This window comes from Micromys minutus (genome assembly GCF_963924665.1).
Source record: "Micromys minutus genome assembly, chromosome: 6".
NCBI lineage: Eukaryota > Metazoa > Chordata > Mammalia > Rodentia > Muridae > Micromys > Micromys minutus.
The window spans coordinates 12,501,449-12,519,952 of record NC_137975.1 but is presented as its reverse complement, the minus strand read 5'-3'; the positions used below and the strand labels follow the sequence as shown (position 1 = coordinate 12,519,952).

At 47.3% G+C, this 18,504-nt stretch overlaps 1 protein-coding gene and 1 long non-coding RNA gene across 3 annotated transcripts in view; one reads left to right on the top strand and one right to left on the bottom strand.

Annotated features, from left to right (window-relative positions):
• Positions 1-18,504, bottom strand: part of SCTR (secretin receptor) — a 52,628-nt gene that overhangs the window by 9,896 nt on the left and 24,228 nt on the right. For both annotated transcript variants that reach the window (XM_080917911.1, XM_080917912.1), the window contains exons 5-8: positions 15,568-15,671; positions 9,126-9,223; positions 7,948-8,080; positions 6,128-6,281 (exon numbers count right to left, since the gene is read on the bottom strand). In XM_080917911.1, coding sequence (XP_080774037.1) covers positions 6,128-6,281; positions 7,948-8,080; positions 9,126-9,223; positions 15,568-15,671 — 489 coding nt within the window. The remainder of the gene's footprint in view (positions 1-6,127; positions 6,282-7,947; positions 8,081-9,125; positions 9,224-15,567; positions 15,672-18,504) is intronic.
• LOC308421511 lies at positions 13,601-18,473 on the top strand. The gene is made up of 3 exons (XR_013975052.1): positions 13,601-13,731; positions 15,759-15,885; positions 17,807-18,473. It is a non-coding gene; the product is annotated as an uncharacterized lncRNA (long non-coding RNA).

Below are 18,504 nucleotides of genomic sequence, written 5' to 3'. Positions count from 1 at the left end.
CACACATGGAGCAGGGCACGTCAGGATGAGACTCGAACTGCAAACAGCATGCGGCAGGGGCTGGGGGGGAAATAGCCTGGAGGGTTAGAGCAGCCCAGAGGCTGCTCAGCTCAGGCTTAGCGCATGTCTCTGTGCCCACTGTTTGGGTGCTGGAGAGAGAACCCATAGGCTTCACCCTTAAACTACATCCTATAGGAACACGATCTTCCTGAAGACTGCTGAGGGGGAGAGAAGGCGCATAGATGTAATTTGGGGGAGGCCCTGGTTTGAAATGGGGTGTACCTGGCAGAGTCAGGTAGATAGAGGGTTCAGCAGGTAGAAAAACCATTAACGTTACCGAAGTACTGACTTGTACAAACCTCGTCCTATGGAGTGGGAGATGGGTCAGTGGGTGGGAATGCTTTCTGGGCAGTCACGTACTGTCTGAGTCTGTGTTCCCAGAAGCCACCTGAAGAGGCCTACACCGTCAGGTCTTACTCTTTGCTTGACTTTTTCTCTGAGACTGGGTCTCATTAGCCCAGGTTGGCCTGGAACTCAATAGGTAATTGAGGATAACCTTGAACTCCTGATTTTCCTGCCTCTGCTTCTTGAGTGCTGGTCTGACAGATGTATACCACCATGCTGGGTGCTACAGACTGAACCTGGGACTGTGTGCGTGCTAGGCAAGCACTCTAATATACATACACACACACAGATACACAGGCACACACACAGATACACACACAGGCACACACACAGACACACACACACCGAGATGAGGCTTCACTACATTGTCCAGTGGCCTTAAACTCCTGACTCCAGTCGTAGTTCTGCCTCAGTGTCACTGGGAGCTGAGGCCCCACACTTCCATCACCATGCCCAGCTTCTTTGTCACTGTGGCTCAGGCAATGATTCTAACAGGTGTACAGGTCTATACAGTGAATGGGGAGAGGCCAGGCACACAGGTGACTCCATTTTAGATCTCTAGTAAGCACATCTCCACCTCACTCTGACCCTGTGACTTCAAACAAGGGCATTAAAAGTTGCTTTTCAGGTCCCAGACAAAAGTCCTAGAAATTGGGCTGCTGAGATGCCTTGTTGGGCAAAAGCACTTGCCACTAAGCCTCAGGGCCTGTCTTTAAGCCCTGGACTCAAGAACTAACTCTCAAACTGTTTCCTCGCCTCTGCATGTGTACTGTGGCCTGTGTACGTGCATGCACAACACACACACACACACACACACACACACACACACTCCTCTGTACAGAATGAAGAAATAAATGCAACTTTTTAAAAACGTCCTAGAAATGGCTGAGGCCCCTCCAGTACAGTAGGCACTTCCAGGCCAGTCTCCCTGGGGAGACAGCTTGGCATCTGCTCTGTGGGTGACTCATCTTAACTAGGAACAGAGAGTCAAGGTCACAGACATCAGATCACATCAAAAGATAGAAACAAAACAATCAGAGAAAAGGAACAGAGAGGAAACAGACCATGCAGGAAGCTGAAGGAACTTGAACAAAACAACCCCAGGGAGATCACCAGAGAGACAGGAAAGATTACATTTTTAAGAGACAGCAGGATGCTGTCCATCCAGAGCATCAGAGAACAGAAAGGGCAGAGAAATGAATACACAGTTTCCAAAATAAACACTCAGTAGATGAGCTGGAAGATAAAGACTAGAATCCTCCCCCCACCCAAAGCAAAATAAACAAATTGAAGGTGAAGGCAGAGCTGGAACTTGGGGGGGGGGGGCGGAAAGGATGTATTAGTGACTTGAATGAGTTTCTGCACTAAGAACAAAGCCAGGGCAAAAAGAAAGGATCTAAGAGATGTCTTGGGAGCATCCTCCCAAACAAGGATGTGGTCTGCTGAGATGGGTTGGGGGAGAGAATCAACTCCCACAAGTTTCCCTCTGTTCCTCAGGAAGGTCACACCATCAAATGAACAGGCATGTGAGCCACCGGTCATCCTGAGGAGCCTGAGGCAGGAGGATTGCATGTTTAAGGTCAGCCTACGCTAGACAGGGAGTTCTTACACAAAAACCAAAACTGCAAGAAAAAAGAACTAGAGCCACGGCTCTGTAGAAGAAAGCCACAAACGTGTCAGGGGAAGCAGGGAGGAAGGCTGTGTCAGCTCACGCTCTGACACTTGGAAACACAAAAATCTCTCATTTTTACTGAATTTGGTTTTGAGGTGTGGAAATCAAACTTGGGACCTCCCACATGCTAGGCAAGTACTGTACCTTTGAAATGTATCTCTAATGCTGGCATTTTAAAACTAGTCTTCAGATAACCTCTCTCCGACTAGTTACTTTTTTAAAAGAAGAAGTAAGTATACATGTCTGGAGAGATGGGCTCAGTCCCTCACATTACAAGCATATGAACTTAAGTTTGTACCCCAGCACCACGGGGAGCTGGAGAGATGTGTTTAAGAGCACTTGCTGCTCTTGTAGAAAACCTGGGTTCAGTTCTTAGCACACACACACACACACACACACACACACTGTGATTACAGCTGTTTGTAACTCTAGTTCCTGGGGACCTGATACCCAGTTATGGCCTCTGTGGATACCCGGTACACATATGGTGCACATACATACACAATAGCAAATACTCATACTCAGAAAATAAATATAAAACTACCTTTGGAAAAAAAAAATGTGCCTGGTAATAGGTGTCTGAACCGTGGGAGAGAGGGGAGGCAGATGGGGAGGCATCCTTGGACTTCACTGCCTGCTAGCCCATCAGTCTGGTCCAGGGAGAAACCATCTCAAAAGATAAATGGACAGTTATAGTGGAAGACACTTGACATAGACCTTTGACTTCTACATGCATGTGCATACACTACACCACACACACACACACACACACACACACACAGACACACACACACACACACACACACACACGAGGATTCTTGTTTATTTAATGATTTGGCAAATAAGACTGAAGGGTTTTTCAGAGGATTTGGAGGAATTAATAAACGTCTGTTGGCCTCCTCCCTAATGGAGGACGAGGTCTAATGGAGAGACAAGGTCCTAGCATGTAGAGATTTAGACTGGCAGAACACTCAGGATGACATTCCTAGGAGGGACACTAATTAATTAAGTGCACAAGGAAGGGGGAGGAGCCGGAGAGATGACTGAGTGGTTAAGAGGACTTGCTGCCCTTTTAGGGGACCCAGTTCAGTTCCCAGCATGGCTTGCTTGTTGTTGAATCAATCAGGGGTTCCGATCTTATCCATTTCTCGGATCCTGACAGATTAGGGCTGTGGAGCACAGTGAGAGCTGTGTTCTAAGTTGGAAGCTTTAGGACAGTCAAAGGCAAGTCCCTGTCCCCTGTGGGTTGCCTGTCAGTGCACATCTACTTGTACAGCCCTACAAGCACCTGTTGGTCAAAGGTCACATGCTGCGTAGACTGAAGCGCCTACTGCAGGAGGGACAGTATGTCTGACAGCCTCCCTCTGGCCTCATGGAGGGACGAGACTCTAGTCTGTAGGGATTTAGACAAGCAGAAACATCAGAAGGAGGACACTTCTTAATTAAAGACATAGGGAATAAACCAAATGAAGCCACGTGTCACTCCCGGGAACCTTATTCTACCTAGATCTTTGAGGTTACCTTGAGGTATCCCTGAGGATGGGTGGGCAGACAGACAGATGGGTGGAAGGAGGGATAGATGAACAGATAGATGGACAGGTTTGAAATTAATAAGTAATGTCTAGATAGATGTATAGAGAGGTGCATGAACGGTTATGTGCATAAGTATACAGGTATACGTTTACACACGTGAGCGGGTGGATATGTGGTGTTCATAAGTGGGTGGGTGGACAGACAGACAGATGGGTATTTGAGCACGTAAGTGGCTGAGTGTGTGGGTGGATGTTTGTTGCAGGCAAATAACCCTGGGCCTGCCCTTGTTTAGAGTGTGAATGGACATGTTTGCCCCATCTCAGAGCTGCAGTCTCTCAGAGACTTTTGGAGGCTGGTGACTTGGTTAAATGACCAGTGTAAAACACTGAGCCCACGAAGTGCTCAAGCAACAGAAGCTATTTTCCTTGGCCAGAAAAAGAGAGGGAAAAGATATGTTGTGGGGCCTTTGCATGACAGGCTTGCTATCATTTCCTCTTGCCTAGAAACTGAGTCCTGAACTTCCTTTGGACACCAGGTAATTCGAGTGGCTCATGGCCATTAGTGTGTTGTGATCTTTAAGAGCCCCATGGTTGCCTCAGCCGAGGGTATGAGATTCATGTGGCTCAGTCAGAACAAACTACAGAGTAGTGCAGGGAATGGTGGGAGATGATTTGTTGTGTGTATGTGTGTGTATGAGTGTATGTGTGTGTGAGTGCATATATGTGTATATGGTATATGCATGTGTGTATATTTGTGCATGTGTGTATGTATATGTGTGCATGTGTGTATGTGTATGTGAGTGTATGTATGTATGTGAGTGCATATATGTATATATGGTATATGCATGTGTGTATGTATATGTGTGCATGTGTGTATATGTGTGTGAGTATATGTATGTGTGTATATGTGTGCATGTTTATGTACATGTGTATGTGAGTATATGTATGTGTGTATATGTGTGCATGTGTGTATATGTGTATGTGAATGCATATATGTATATATGGTATATGCATGTATGTATATGTATATGTGTGCATGTGTGTGTGAGTGTATGTATATGTGTAAGGGAATGTGTGCATGTGAATATCTATATGAGTATGTATACATGAACATGTGTATGTGTGTATATGTGTGTGTGGTGTGTGCATATATGTATATCTCTAAGAATGTGTGTATGTGAGCATGTATAGGTGTGTGTTTGTGTACATGGGTGGGAGTATGTATATATCCGTGTGTTATGTGTATATATGTGTGTATATATGTGTGAGTGTATATGTGTGTGTGAGTGTGTATGTGTGTATGAATGTATGTGAATGTGTATATATGTATGTACTTGTGTGTATATATGTGGGGTGTGTGTGTGTGTTAAGGATTAAACCCAGAGGTTCCTTGACTTTGTCTTATTGGAGCGTGGTGGTGAGAAAAAAATATCCCAGAGCCCCTTGAACTGGCAACATGGTAACCCTTGGAATAAAGAAGCTGCTGTTACAAATGGCATCGCAAAGGCAAAAGGAAAGATATTAAAAGCCTGAGTTCAACTTGGTGTGGGGTTGGTGGTCTCTGCACTTGTCAGTTATGTGAGCCAGTCTGCTTCCTGTATCCTGGAAGTCTGCTGTGTTCTCTGGATTCCAGACTTGCAAAGAACCCCAGAAAGAGGACTCAAAGGAAAGTGCTTGGCAGAATAAAACTGGAAACAGCTCAGGGTGCTAACCATTCTGCTGATGCTAAATTACAGCTCTTACTTCACATTTGAAAGACAAGGAAGCTGAAAATAGAGGGTCAACCATCCAGAAACTTGCCAAAAACAACCCATTAGTTAACTGTGTACCTGGGACTGGGCACTACACTCCTGCTTTCTTTCTTTGTTTCTTTCTTTCTTTGTTTGTTTCTTTCTTTCTGTTTTGCATACTGTGCATGTATGGATGAATGGATGGATGGATGGATGGAGGGAGGGAGGGAGGGAGGGAGGGATGAATGGATAGGTGGATGGGTGGATGGGTGGGTGGGTGGGTGGATGGATGGATGGATGGAGGGAGGGATGAATGGATGGGTGGATGGGTGAGTGGATGGATGGAAGGGTGGGTGGATGGATGAATGGATTGATGGATGGAGGGAGGGATGAATGGATGGGTGGATGGAAGGGTGGGTAGATGGATGAATAGATGAGAGGATGGATGGGTGGGTGGATGGATGAATGGATGGATGGATGGAGGGAGGGATGAATGGATGGGTGGATGGAAGGGTGGGTAGATGGATGAATAGATGAGAGGATGGATGGGTGGGTGGGTAGAGGGATAGGTGGTTGGATGGATGGATGCACAGTAGAAGGTTTGGTGAATAAACTGATGGGTAGATGAATGGGTTGGTGGATGGATAGATGGATGCATGGTAGATGGTTTAGTGAATGGATTGATGGGTAGATATATGGAGCTACACTTAGAAATCGAGTCCCCCTAACTCTCAGCTTACCACCCTTTCCTGCATAGCACACATGTATAACACCTTAGACAGACATACCCCATCCGAGGAGCACAAACGCCTGCAGGCACTTCCTTTCTGAGAAGAAGGAGATGGCAAGGAGCGTGTGAAGGTACAGGCCCTCCACCAGCAGCCACGCGTAGTTGGCCATGATGCAGTACTGGAAGAAGATCATGACCAGCTTGCAGCCCACCTGGAAGGGAAAGTGAGCCTGGGCTGTGAGCCTTCCTCGGGTGGACAGAGTGCAACGGTAAAGTGTTTGCTGGGTGAACACGAGACCCTGAGTCCCACAGCCTACATTAGAAAAGCCAGGGAAAGTAGGGCATGCTTGCCATCCCAGCACGGGAGGTGAAGACAGGCAGATCCTTGGGGCTCTCTGACTATTCAACTTAACATATTTGGGTAGGGGGCTGTTCTAGGCCAGTAATAGATCCTTTCTGAATAAAAATGAGGCAGACTGTGAAGAAGGGCATCTGAGCTTGATCTCTGTCTGTCTCTGTCTGTCTGTGTGTCTCTGTCTGTTTCTCTCTGTGTCTCTCTGTCTCTGTCTTCTCTCTTTATCTCGCTCTCTCTTTCACACACACACACACACACACACACACACACACACACACACAGACACACACAGAGTGGTGAAAACACAAAGATTCTCATGAAGCCTTTTTTTGATCAGGAGGCCAGGCCCAGTGGGGTCAGTTAAGATGGCCAAATCAAGAAGTGGATTCCAACTGTGAACTGGCCATGAACCTTTGTGAGAAGGACATTTGTGCTCCTTCCTGGAAAACCGTCTGGTACTGACAAACATCTTTATTTTTCCAAGGAGGACACCATAGCCTAGGAAGACAAAGGGGTACCTAGTCAAAGTTAGCAAAACTGTCTTTACTCTTCTGTGTGAGCATGCCTGCTTTGTGTGTGTGTGTGTGTGTGTGTGTTCTCGAACACACACACTTGCATATGCGTGTATATGCATGGATGTATGTGTGTGTGAGTGTGTATGTGACTGTGTGTTAGTGTGTTTGTATATATGAGTATGTTTGTGTGTATGTTTGAGTGTGCGTTTGTATATGTGTGTATGTGTATGTGTGAATGTATTTGTGTATATGTATCTCTGTGTTTGTGTGTGTGTGTGTACACATATTTTCTGGGTGAGAAATAAAAACAACAAAGTCTCTCAAAACAAAACAACAACAACAACAAAACCCTTTAATCTGCAGCCTTCTTCCTTGCCCAGAGTGTAGATGTGCAACCTGGAGTCGTAGCACCCATATTGCAAGCCTGAGATGCAAGGCTCAGAACAGACCAAAGAGAATGGCTGTGCCCTTCATGACATCATAGGGACATGGAGCACTAAGGCTTCCTCATCACTGAGCTGCTTACAGTGGGCAGTTAGGGACCCCGGGTGACACAGTCAGAGTGTAATACTTAGGAGGCATCAGGGAGAGAAAATAGGTCAGACCTGGCAAGATGACATTTTTCTGAAGATGTGTGTCTGCAGACGTTCAAGTGCAAACTCGCCTTTCCCCCTCAAATAACCAGGCAACATCCCCCAGACGTTGCCATTTGTCTGTAGCTGGGAGTTGGCGGAGTCTAGAAAAAAGAAGTCTCACCACAGGTCTAGTTCCCAGAGGGGCTGGTGAGCTCCGGGCACTCAGAACTAAAGGCAGCCTCCACTGATTCTAATACACACGCTTTACACCATGCCTCCATCACTCATGGTACCTCCTGAAACTTCCTCTTCCTGCCAAGCACCGCCTGTTACCTGGAGCATCAGTGTAATCTTAGTGGTACGTTCAAGAAGGACAGTAAGCTACAGGACCTGGTCCTGTCCAAGGTCAGTCTAGGACATTTAGGCATGTTACCCTATGGTCATCGCAGTAGGTGACGTCATCTGAGGGGAAGAGCACAGCATCCTTGATGAAAATGGACAGGGCGCGCAGGATGAAGGACACGAACAGGTGCATGTGGATGTAGTTGCGAGTGCAGTGCAGCTTCCTGTCAGAGAGAATGTGGGGCTGCAAGATCATGGAAGGAGGGGCTGGTGCTCACACAGGGGACCCTGTCCCTGCCCCCTCCGCTAGCATGGAAAAACCAAAGTCCTGCCACCAACCCTCAGGTCCCATCTGTCTCTGTGAAGAGAACCCGCATGAGGGCATAGGTCCCTAGGTGCCCTGTGCTGAAGTGAAGTTACAAAGGTGAAGAGAGCCAGGCCGAGTGGTGCGTGCCTGAAATCCTAGCTCCTGGGTGGCGGAGGCAGAGGGATCACCTCAAGTTCTAGACTAGCAGGAGCTACATGGTGATATGCCATGACTGGGAACAGAGTTCTAGTTTTGTAACAGCAACATGTCTTCTGCCCTGGCTAACCACCGCCTCCAGCTCCCCAATTTTCTCCTGTGCTCTAGGGACTGGAAGTTTGCTACTGGTCCTTTTTGCCACTATTTTACTTTGAGGTCGGATTGTACTCGAAGCCGAGTCTGACCTCCAGTTGCCTTTGTAGCTAAGGATGAGCATGAACTTCTGATCCCTCCACCGGGGTGGCCACAGGCATGTGTCACCGTGACCAGTTATGCAGTGCAGGGGACTGAACCCATGGCTTTGCGCTTGCTATGTAGGCAATGTACTAACTGAGCCACACCCCTAGCCCCACAAGAGCTTCGTACAGAGGGTATCCAACCTTTTAGCTTCTGTGGACTGCACTGGACAAAGAATTGTCCTAAAACACTGCCTTCTGCATTCGAAGGCACGCATACATATTTTTACATACTTTTTTTATTACTTGATATAGCAATAGCACGTTGTCATCTACAAAATTTACTCCTTTTGTGAGTTACCAAAAAAAAAAACCCAAACAAACAAAAAACAAAACAAGTTTTAAGTTTTCAGTTTTGTGTTGGGCTAGATTTATAGCTATCCTGAGCTTAACAAGATGGCCGGGCGGCCTACCCAGACCTTCTTCTTTCCATCTTGGGTAACAGGAAGAGATCTGGGGACTGTGTCCCTGAGGGCTGGGGGTAGTGGAGAGTGGGCAGGATGTTCTCACCGGAAAGAGCAGAGGATGCTGAGGGCGACCAGGAGCATGGCCAAGGAGGAGCTGTAGCCTACAGTGTACATGACCTTGAGTTTCAGCAGGTATGCATGCTGCAGAGAGAGGCACAGGTCAGCCCTGCCTGCCCACCTCGCTGGAGCTGGCTCTTCTGAATCCCAGGGCACTGGCTTGAAGTAGCACAGGTCCTGTCGACCCCCAGTACTGTTCCAGTGACCGTTGGCAGGGCCTTGTACCAGCACTATGGATACTTGAATACTTCCAGAGGCAAGCTGCTCACTACCTTTGATGGAAGTCACACAACAATACAAGATACTTGAAAACATTTTTTGAGAAAGGGTTTCATGTGTATCAGTCTGGCCTCGAGTTTCCTATGTGGATGTCTCGAACTCCGAATCCCCCTGCCTCTACTTCTCAAGTGCTTAGATTTCAGGTGTGGGCTGCCACGCTTGGTTTACATGGTGCTAGGAATCAAACCCGGGGTTCCATGTATGCTAGACAAGCACTCTTTCAACTTAACTACACCACCAGCCTTTTTGTCTTTGAGACACAGGGCCCCATTCATTCCAGGCTGGCTTTGAACTTATAACTGAAGATGGCCCTGGATTTCTAATCCTCCTGTTTTTTCCTTCTAGTCAAAGGCATCAAAGGTGTGCTTTGAGTCCCAGCAGGAATGTTTTAAAGTAGGACTCAAAGTAGCTAACTTTTGTATTCAATTTTGAGTCTTTTTTTTCTTTCTAGAACCATCTAACATAAATGTGTCTTCTAGATGGAATCTGCCCCGTATATACAGAGACCTGTCGGTTTTAAATATTCTGCCTGCTGGCTCACTGTCTGCGTCTTTCCTCTCTCCACACCCTTCGCCATTTAGTTCAAATAAAATGTCCTTAGAAAAGACCCTCAGGGGCCCGGGATAAGTCTGTGCCACTGGAGGAAGGCCTGAGTTTGGTTCCGGTGTGTTAGGCAGCTCACAGTGACCTGTAACTAATTCCAACTCCTGGGGCTCAGACACAGTCACCTAACCTCCAAGGGCACCTGCGTGCACGTATTCATGTAATACACATAAATAAAGGTAAAATAACATTTGCTGGTTTTCTGAGACAGGGCTTCTCTGTGTAGCCCTGGCTGTCCTGGAGTTCAAACTGTAACCCAGGCTGGCCTTGAACTCATACCCCCTTGTCCCTGCCTCCCGGGTGCTGGGATTACAGGTGTACACCACCACTTCGATGCCTGGCATAAGATAAATACTTGTAAATGACAATGACAAGAACCACATCGCTGTACCGAACAGGCCGGACACAGAGGAGCATCGCCCTAGCCTGTGCCCCGCCGTCCTATGAATGCGACCACACAGACATTACTCGGTCACTGCAGTAAAAAGGAACACTGAGCAAAACATGAAATAACACCTGCATTTCAACTCAGAAGAATGAATTGTACAATAGTCTTAAAGCGGGTAGAGGAAATGAATGTTAAAAGAGTGATTATTATTGATTAAATAATAATATAATGTATTAATTCTACATTAATTATAATATATAACATATATCAACCATCAATTATATTATAATATTATAATATATGATTAATATATTAGTTGATTGATATAATAATATAATTATATATTACATATATAATTAGTATTATCTTAACAACCAAACTGAACAATATTTAAAATTAACAATATTCAGTCCAGGCATGGGAATGGTGGGAGTGAAAGCTGGTTGACTTCTCGGGCAGATGATATGGAGGAATGTATGGAGAGCCTTTGAAGGAGGCGTTTTTTCTGACGCCTTTGTACTTCAGGACAGGGACTCACATAGCTTGATGTGCAGCCGATGGTGATCTTGAACAACCAGTCCTTTTATTGCCACCTCCTGGGTGGCATGTGCCACCCTGCTCAGTTCTCACAGTACCCTGGATGAAAACCGGGGCTCCCTGCCTGCTAGACAAGCTGCACCAACAGGGGTGCAGCCGGACGCTCTAGGAGTTAATTCTAAGAGACTGAGCCAGCCTTCCACAGTGCTGTGTCCACATATTCAACGAACCATAGATTTAAATATTGAGGTGGGAGTGCTGTTTCTGGGTCAGAGAGATGGCTTAGCAGATAATGCATTCACCACCAAGGTTTTTGCCAGAGTCCTATCCCTGGGACCCACACGGAGGAAGGAGAGGACCAAGTTGAAAACTGCTCTCTGACCTTGCATGAGTCATAACACATGCCTCCAACATAGAATAAATAAGTTAATGTAAAAACAGTCTATGACACATGCCTCCAACATAGAATAAATAAGTTAATGCAAAAACAGTCTTTCTGTGCTGAGCATGTGCAGACATTGGCTCTTCCTTATTCCCCAGGAAGCAGAGCCAATGTTTCCAGAGCACCCACACAGTGCATTCAGTACTGTAGGTCCTCTGGAGATGAATGTGCATGAATGCTGTGGAAATATTATGTAATTTTATTTAAGTGACTTTGGCATCCTCAGATTTGGGCATACATGAATTTCCCAGTACCAAGGCCATGAGGACACTGAGGGACAATTGTGAGAAAAATATTTGTTTATAAAGACATTTTAAAGATTGCATCCACTTTTTTCCTGTCTGTGCCACATCAAGCCCGGGAGAAGCCCCTGCGTTCATTCGTGGGTTCTGTCAAGGTGTTTACTATAGAGCTACTGTGGTGAACCTCCAGTGCCCAACAGTGGAAGAGGTAAGCGCATCATCTTAAACCTACAGATTATTATGTTACTCTGGTGTTGAAGGGGTGTTTGCTGAGAGTTTCTAAAGAGGTCAGGACCTAGTCATGGGACATCACAGGATGCAAAGGCAGAAGATAAACTTTACACATGCTGCGTGATTTCAGCTCCATGAAAAAAACAGGGTTAAATCACAATACATGGCGTGCGTGCGTGCGTGCATGTGTGTGTGTGTGTGTGTGTTATCAAAATGACTGAGCAGCTGGGGCTCGTTTGTAGACTGCTTATTTAGCGTGTGGGAAGCCTGTTTCCCTTCAAGCACTGTATACGGGGCAGGTCTGGGTGCATGAACAGATAAAGGTTGAAGTATCATTGGTTCAGGGTTCTTTAGCCACAAAGAGAGTTTAAAGCCATGTGACCCTGACTAGGAAGTAAAGCAAACTGGAGTTTGCAACCTGTGTAAAATGTTTTTCTTTCTGAATCTCACATGCTGGGAGTCTAGACTGGAACCTGCACTTACATATCCTGTGATCTGATCTTGTAATCACATTTTTTAAAATCTGTGAAGCCGTGTAACATAGTGAGTTTGAGGCTAGGCTGTGGTACGAAAGACCTTGTCTCAAAAGATAAAAAGATGGGTATTAGCCAATCCATGGGGTTCAGTTTCAGATCTTTATTAAAAACAAGCTTGTGAGCTGGTGGAGCTGCACATCAGAAAAAACCTGAGGGTGGGAGTCTGTCTTTGGGCTCTACAGAGCAGAAGTTGTCCTCTGGTTTTCTGAGCTGTGGGTGCAGGGGCCAACCCCACCCCCCCATAAATAAAGTAATGCAACTGTGATATGTTGCTCTGTTGGAGTGGGTGTGGCCTTGTGGAGTAGGCGAGTCACTGTGGGAGTGGGTTTAAGACCCTCACCCTAGCTACCTGGAAGTCAGTATCCTGCTAGCAGCCTTCAGATGAAGATGTAGAACTCTCAGCTCCTCCTGCACCATGCCTGTCTGGATGCTGCCATGTTCCTGCCTTTATCATAGACTGAACCCCTGAACCTGTAAGCCAGCCCCAATTAAATGATTATGGTGTCTGTTCACAGCAGTAAAACCCTAACTAAGACAATAATAAAAAGTTCTTAAAAATATTGGTAAGACCTGTCAAGTGTCAGCAAGTCCCTGACCGCGGTCCAATGTTTCTGAGAAGAGCTGTAATTTCCTTCCATAGTTTTCCTATCCTGTCGTTTTCATGAGTGCTGTTTAGTAAGCGAAAGAAAAGGGAAATTACATTTTAAGGCACAAGAACTGTACCGGGGCCTGGATGACTCTGCCCCACGGTGGCCTCAGGATTGGAATGGCACAAATGCCACAGTGTCATACAGTGGAAAAGCTTCAAAATCCTAGAAGGCCAGCCTGTTCCTTAGCAGCCGTTCAACCGCAGGAAGATTACTCAACTTCTCTGAGCCTCAGATTCTTTACGTACAAAGGGGAACCATACTGTTTCCCTTGCGTATTAGAAAAAGGGAGAAGCTATTAGATGGGGTGTATCTGCAATGCCAGTCCTTCAGAGGACCCTCCGAATATGTCACTTCCCCAACGTCCTGCCAGCCACCCTTCCTCATGAGTCAGCAGGAGGAGGTGGTAGGAATGCTGAGAGTTAGCCTCCAAAAATAAAAATGGACCTGTTTACTCTCTCACCAACAGAATGCTCTGAACAGGTGGCCATACCGCCGGGCTGTCCTCAGTCCCGCTGTGTTATTTTAAGAGGCATCTTAATGAATCTGGGTGCTTCTGGGCAACATCGGTTGCCTCGTGTGAAGGACAGAGGGAAAGCTGACTTCGGGGGTGAGAGAGCAGTGACCGCTTCGGGGGGAAACTACTGGAAAAACTGTCAAGTCAAAAGGCAAGACTCCCCGTGTAAGGTCAGTGGAAGAAGCTTCCGGAAGCTATGTAGATTTTGACTCAGAATAAATGAGGCCATTTTGTCATCAGACCCTGCAGGCTATAACAGCTGTGTCAGGTGGAGCCTCCCTCTAGCAGCAACTGTCCCTGCAGCCCAAAGCCACCTCTCAGGGATGACAGAAGAGCTGTGAAGGACCTTAGATAAGTGACCCCCCCAGAATTTGGGACACAAAATAATTATGTGTGGTTGGGGGTGTGGCTCAGCTCCGTCCTACTGCTGTGTTTACTGGGCATGGTGGCACACCCCGTGATCCAACTCCAGGGAGGCAGAGGCAGGCGCACCTCAGTTCACAGTCACCTTCTGCTACATGCGGCGTTTGAAGCTAGCCTGGGTAACATGAGACCCTTCCTTATAAAATCCGATAGGAAACATGGAATGGTTGTGATTGGGGACAGTCTGAGGGATTAGGAAGGGAAAACAGAATGGTTGGTTCGGTAGGGTAGAGTGTCCCCTTCCTAAAGTGGGAGTTGACAGAATGCTTGCCTGGCAGGGTGAAAGCTCTGAGTTTGTGTCTCAGCACCACACACGAGGCATGGTGTAGCATGCCTGTAATTCCAGCACTTTGAGAGAGAGGCCGGGGGAAGCAGGGGTTCTAGGTCACTCTGGGCTATTTAGAGAGGCTGAGGCCAGCCTGGGCAGCATGAGACTTTATCTAAAAATAAAATTAAAAAAAAAAAAAAAAAGATCTGGAATTTCACAAGTCTTGGATCTACCCTTTGGCGTGCATTCCCAGCTCCCGAGTTCATGCCCGGAATCACCGCACTGTGCTCTTTCCTTCAATTTGAAACTTGATAGAGCAAGGCCCGCACCACTCAGTGGGCTGGTCTGTTCTAGAGATGCCCACACGGGCTCGCGGAAGCCTGCGGAGGTACGGGATGACAGTCTGCAGTGAGCTGGCAGAATAATTTGTCCTCTTCAGTACAGTGACCTTCAGCCCTGATTTCGTGCCCATAATGTCTGAGCCCAGCATGACTGTGACTCCCAGGAGTTCTATGACCCTTGTCCCTCAGCCTTTAACATCTGCAGTCGTCCATTGCTTCTAGAGGACCCAGAGTCCAGGAGCACCCCTGGCCTGGGTCAGACCGACTCTGTCTTGGGCCCTGACAGTGCTACCTGTTTGCTGTTCCCTCTACTCAGCGGACAGCAACCATTTTTTCTTAAGAGACAGACAGTAAATATTTTAGGCTCAAACTGCTACCTAGTCTCTTCCAGCTACACAGCTCTGTCTCTGTCACTCCCTGTCACCCAGAAGCAGCCCTGTGGTGCTAATGGACTTGGCTTTGTCCCAACAAAACCTCATTTGCAAAAGCTGGGGGAGGTCTGTCGTGGCCCAAGGCCAAGGTCTGTCGATCTGTGCTCTAAGTAGGTGCCCTTGACATTGGGGACATTTGGGGGCACCTGTTTTCTGTCCGTCTAAGTTTACTACTGACATTTTTCAATGCTCTAGTGACACAAAGCCAAGAAGGGCATGGAAAAAAAAAAAAAAAGAAAGAAAGAAAGAAAGAAAAAAAGGGAGGGAGGAGGGTGGGAAGAAGGGAAAGGAAGGGAAAGGAAAGGAAGCCAGGCAAGACACATTGTCATCATGAAGACGTGGCTGTTTAGTGCTGCTTGCTTAGAGTGCACAAAGCCCTAGGTGTGCTCCACTCCCCATGAACTACACCAGCACTCAGATCCTCTCGGGCATGCCTGCCCTTTCTTTTCACTCTCCTCGGGCACAGTGCTGCCACAGGACGGGGGAGCACAGCGGCCACAGGACAGGACAGGGGAGCACGGTGCTCCCACAGGGCAGACTTACCCGTCTCTCATTGAAGGAGTTGTTCATGTTGACCCCACAGGCCAGGTCAGGCCTGGGGAAGGTTTCTGACCAGCCGTCCTGTGTGCAGTTCCGGAACAGAGACCCTGAGGGTGACAAGGGTTCAGCGGGTGAACCGTGGAATCGTTCCAGGAAACCTTTGGCAACAGGTAAATATTGACATCATTCTACAGGTGGGCAAGGTGACGCATGCAGTGGCCACATAACATGTCCATATCATCGCTCAGTAAATGGAGGAAGAGGACTGCAGAACTGTGCACATCATGTTCAACGCCTGACCCGGTTCTGCCCGCATGATAGGTGGGTCCTGGCGTCTGGGTGGATGCTGAGGACTTGGCGTCTGTGGATGGATCCTCAGGTTCTCAGGGTTAGAACCCTGCTCTAAAGATTTTCTACCCCCTACCCCGTGTGTGTCTGTGTGTGTGTTTGTGTGTCTGTGTGCATGTGTGTCTGTGTGTCTGTGTGTAGGTCAGAGGTCAACCTTGGGTCCCATTCCTCAGATACCTTGGCCTTTGGAGACAGAGCCAGTCTCTTACTGGTTTGCAACTTGCCAACTAGACTAAGCCAACTGGTTAGTGAGCCTCAGGGATGCACCTGCCTCTGCCTCCCTGGTGTTGGCATTACAAGTGCATTTTATGTCCGGCCTGGCCACCAGCCTGGCTACCAGCCTGGCTACCGGCCTGGCCACCAGACTTTGTGCTTGGTCATCGTGTCCTGCTCATCTCACCAGATGGAAACCAGCAGAGGGCACTGAGGTAAAATCTGTCAGGCAGTCCTGTGGAAGGAACTGGGTTATTATTCCTTTAGCCACAGTGTTGTAGGCTGACTCCTGGAGCACATGGGCAATGGATTTCTGGAACCTAGAGTGTGGCCCAGAGTCCTTGGGTATCACCACTGGTTCGCTGCACAGGCAGAGAAAGAAATGAGGCCGACAGACATGAACTCTTCTCATAGAGAGCAGGGTTGAGTTTCCCACGGCATGGGGTATGCTGGGTGGGGAGGATTTCCCACCGTGGGCCTGCATGTGTGTGCTTATGTATGTTCTCATATAGGGCTCTGGGAATCTCGCCAGGACCACGTGCATGCTAGGCATATACATGCTAACGCCGACCTGCTGTGAATTGGTGCTAATGCTTTGTCTTACCTGGGCCCAAACCTTGTGCTTCCGAGGGTCCCTGCCCCATCAGGGTATAGAGTCTTAGCATTCAAGGGAGGGGTGAGAGAGCCTGGGAAAGAAGTCAGGGAGGGGGCTGTGGGGCAAAAAGAATGATGGTCCAATGTGGGCTGACTGAAATCACACAGCTCCAGAACCAAAGGCCATCAGCACAGGCTGATACGGTGGCTCTCTAATGGCCTGCTTGTCTAGGGTCCTCGGGGACCCAGTAGCATTCCCAAAATATCTGACTATGACTCAATTCCTAAAACTTTGACAAGGCTAGGATGACACAACAGAACAATGGCTTTCTCTGTAGCCTCAGCTCCACTCCCTTCCTCTGGGATTCATTCCCAACAGGGACAGGGAGGCCTTCAGAAGAGCCCAGAGGCTTACTTTCACATGCCTGTGTGCACACTTGTGCATTTCAGTGAAGAACCTGTCCAAACTTTCATGTGGTTCTCAACTCCCTGAGATCCTGCCTAAAAGGCTGGACCAGCACCTGATCCCACCCAGAAACTTGTGTGTTGTGTTGTGTGGTGTGTTTGTGTGTGTGTGTATGTGTGTGTGTGTGTGTGTGTGTGTGTGTGTGTGTGTAGGGGAAGAGAGAGATTGGGGATTGAACCTGTGACATGCTAGGCAAGAGCTCTTTCACTAAACTATGACTCTAACCCTTTTTAACTATAAATACTCATGTGTATGTGTGTGTGTATATGTGTATGTGGTGGGTGTGTGCCCATGTGCGTGTGCGTACATGTGTGTATATATGAGTGTATATGTATGTACGTGTGTATGTATGTGTATATATGTGTATGTGTGTATATGTATGTGTGTGTATGTATGTGTTACATATATGTATATGTAGGTATGTGTCTATGTGAGTGTATGCATATATGTGTATATGTATATGTATATGTATATATGTGTATGTATATCTGTGCATATGTATATGTGTGTATGTGTGTGTATATGTGTGTATGTGTGTGTGTGTGTGTGTGTGTGTATCTGTGCCAGAAGTTGATATAAAGTGTCTTCCTTGACAACTCTTTACCTTGTTTTTACTTTTAGTTTACTGAGGCTCTCACTGAACCTGGCGCTCACGTAGCATGCTAACCTGACTGGTCAGCAAACTCCAGATATTACTGTGTCTGTGTCCCCAGCACTGGAACTGCCGCGCACCTGTGCTCAGCTGTCACCTTGGTGGGGATCAAGGTCAGACGCCATGTTTGCAGTAAGCACTTGGCCAGCAGAGCTGTCTCCCAGCCTTTGCTTTTACTTCCTGTTGTGAGATGTCTCTAAGTGGCTCCAAAAGAACATCAAACATGGGAGTCTTCCTGCCTCGATCTTAGAGGAGGCTGGCTTTACAGGTCTAGGGCATCAAGGCCTACTAAATTTATTTTCAACAAGGGACATTGGAAATACCAGCACTGTTTAAAGAATCAAAGGGATGTGTCCTTGAAGGAACATTCTCCGCCCGGAATGAGAACTATCTGGGGCAGAAAGCAGCCTGCAGTTTTTCTAGTCACCCAAAAGCCTGTCTGGGCCAGTATGGAGACTGCTGTGGGGAAAAGCAGGAATTAACTCTAGAACGCATTTGCCTCATTTAAAAGGAAGTTGTTCTGAACACTGGCTGTCGTCCATGAGCACCTTCTCCCTGGGGTTGGGGACACTATGAGGAGGCGAAAGTCCAATAAGATCTGAGACAGCACTATGCCAGAGAAAAGTTCTTGGTGACTAGCGGGCCCAGACAGGTCCTGACCCATGCT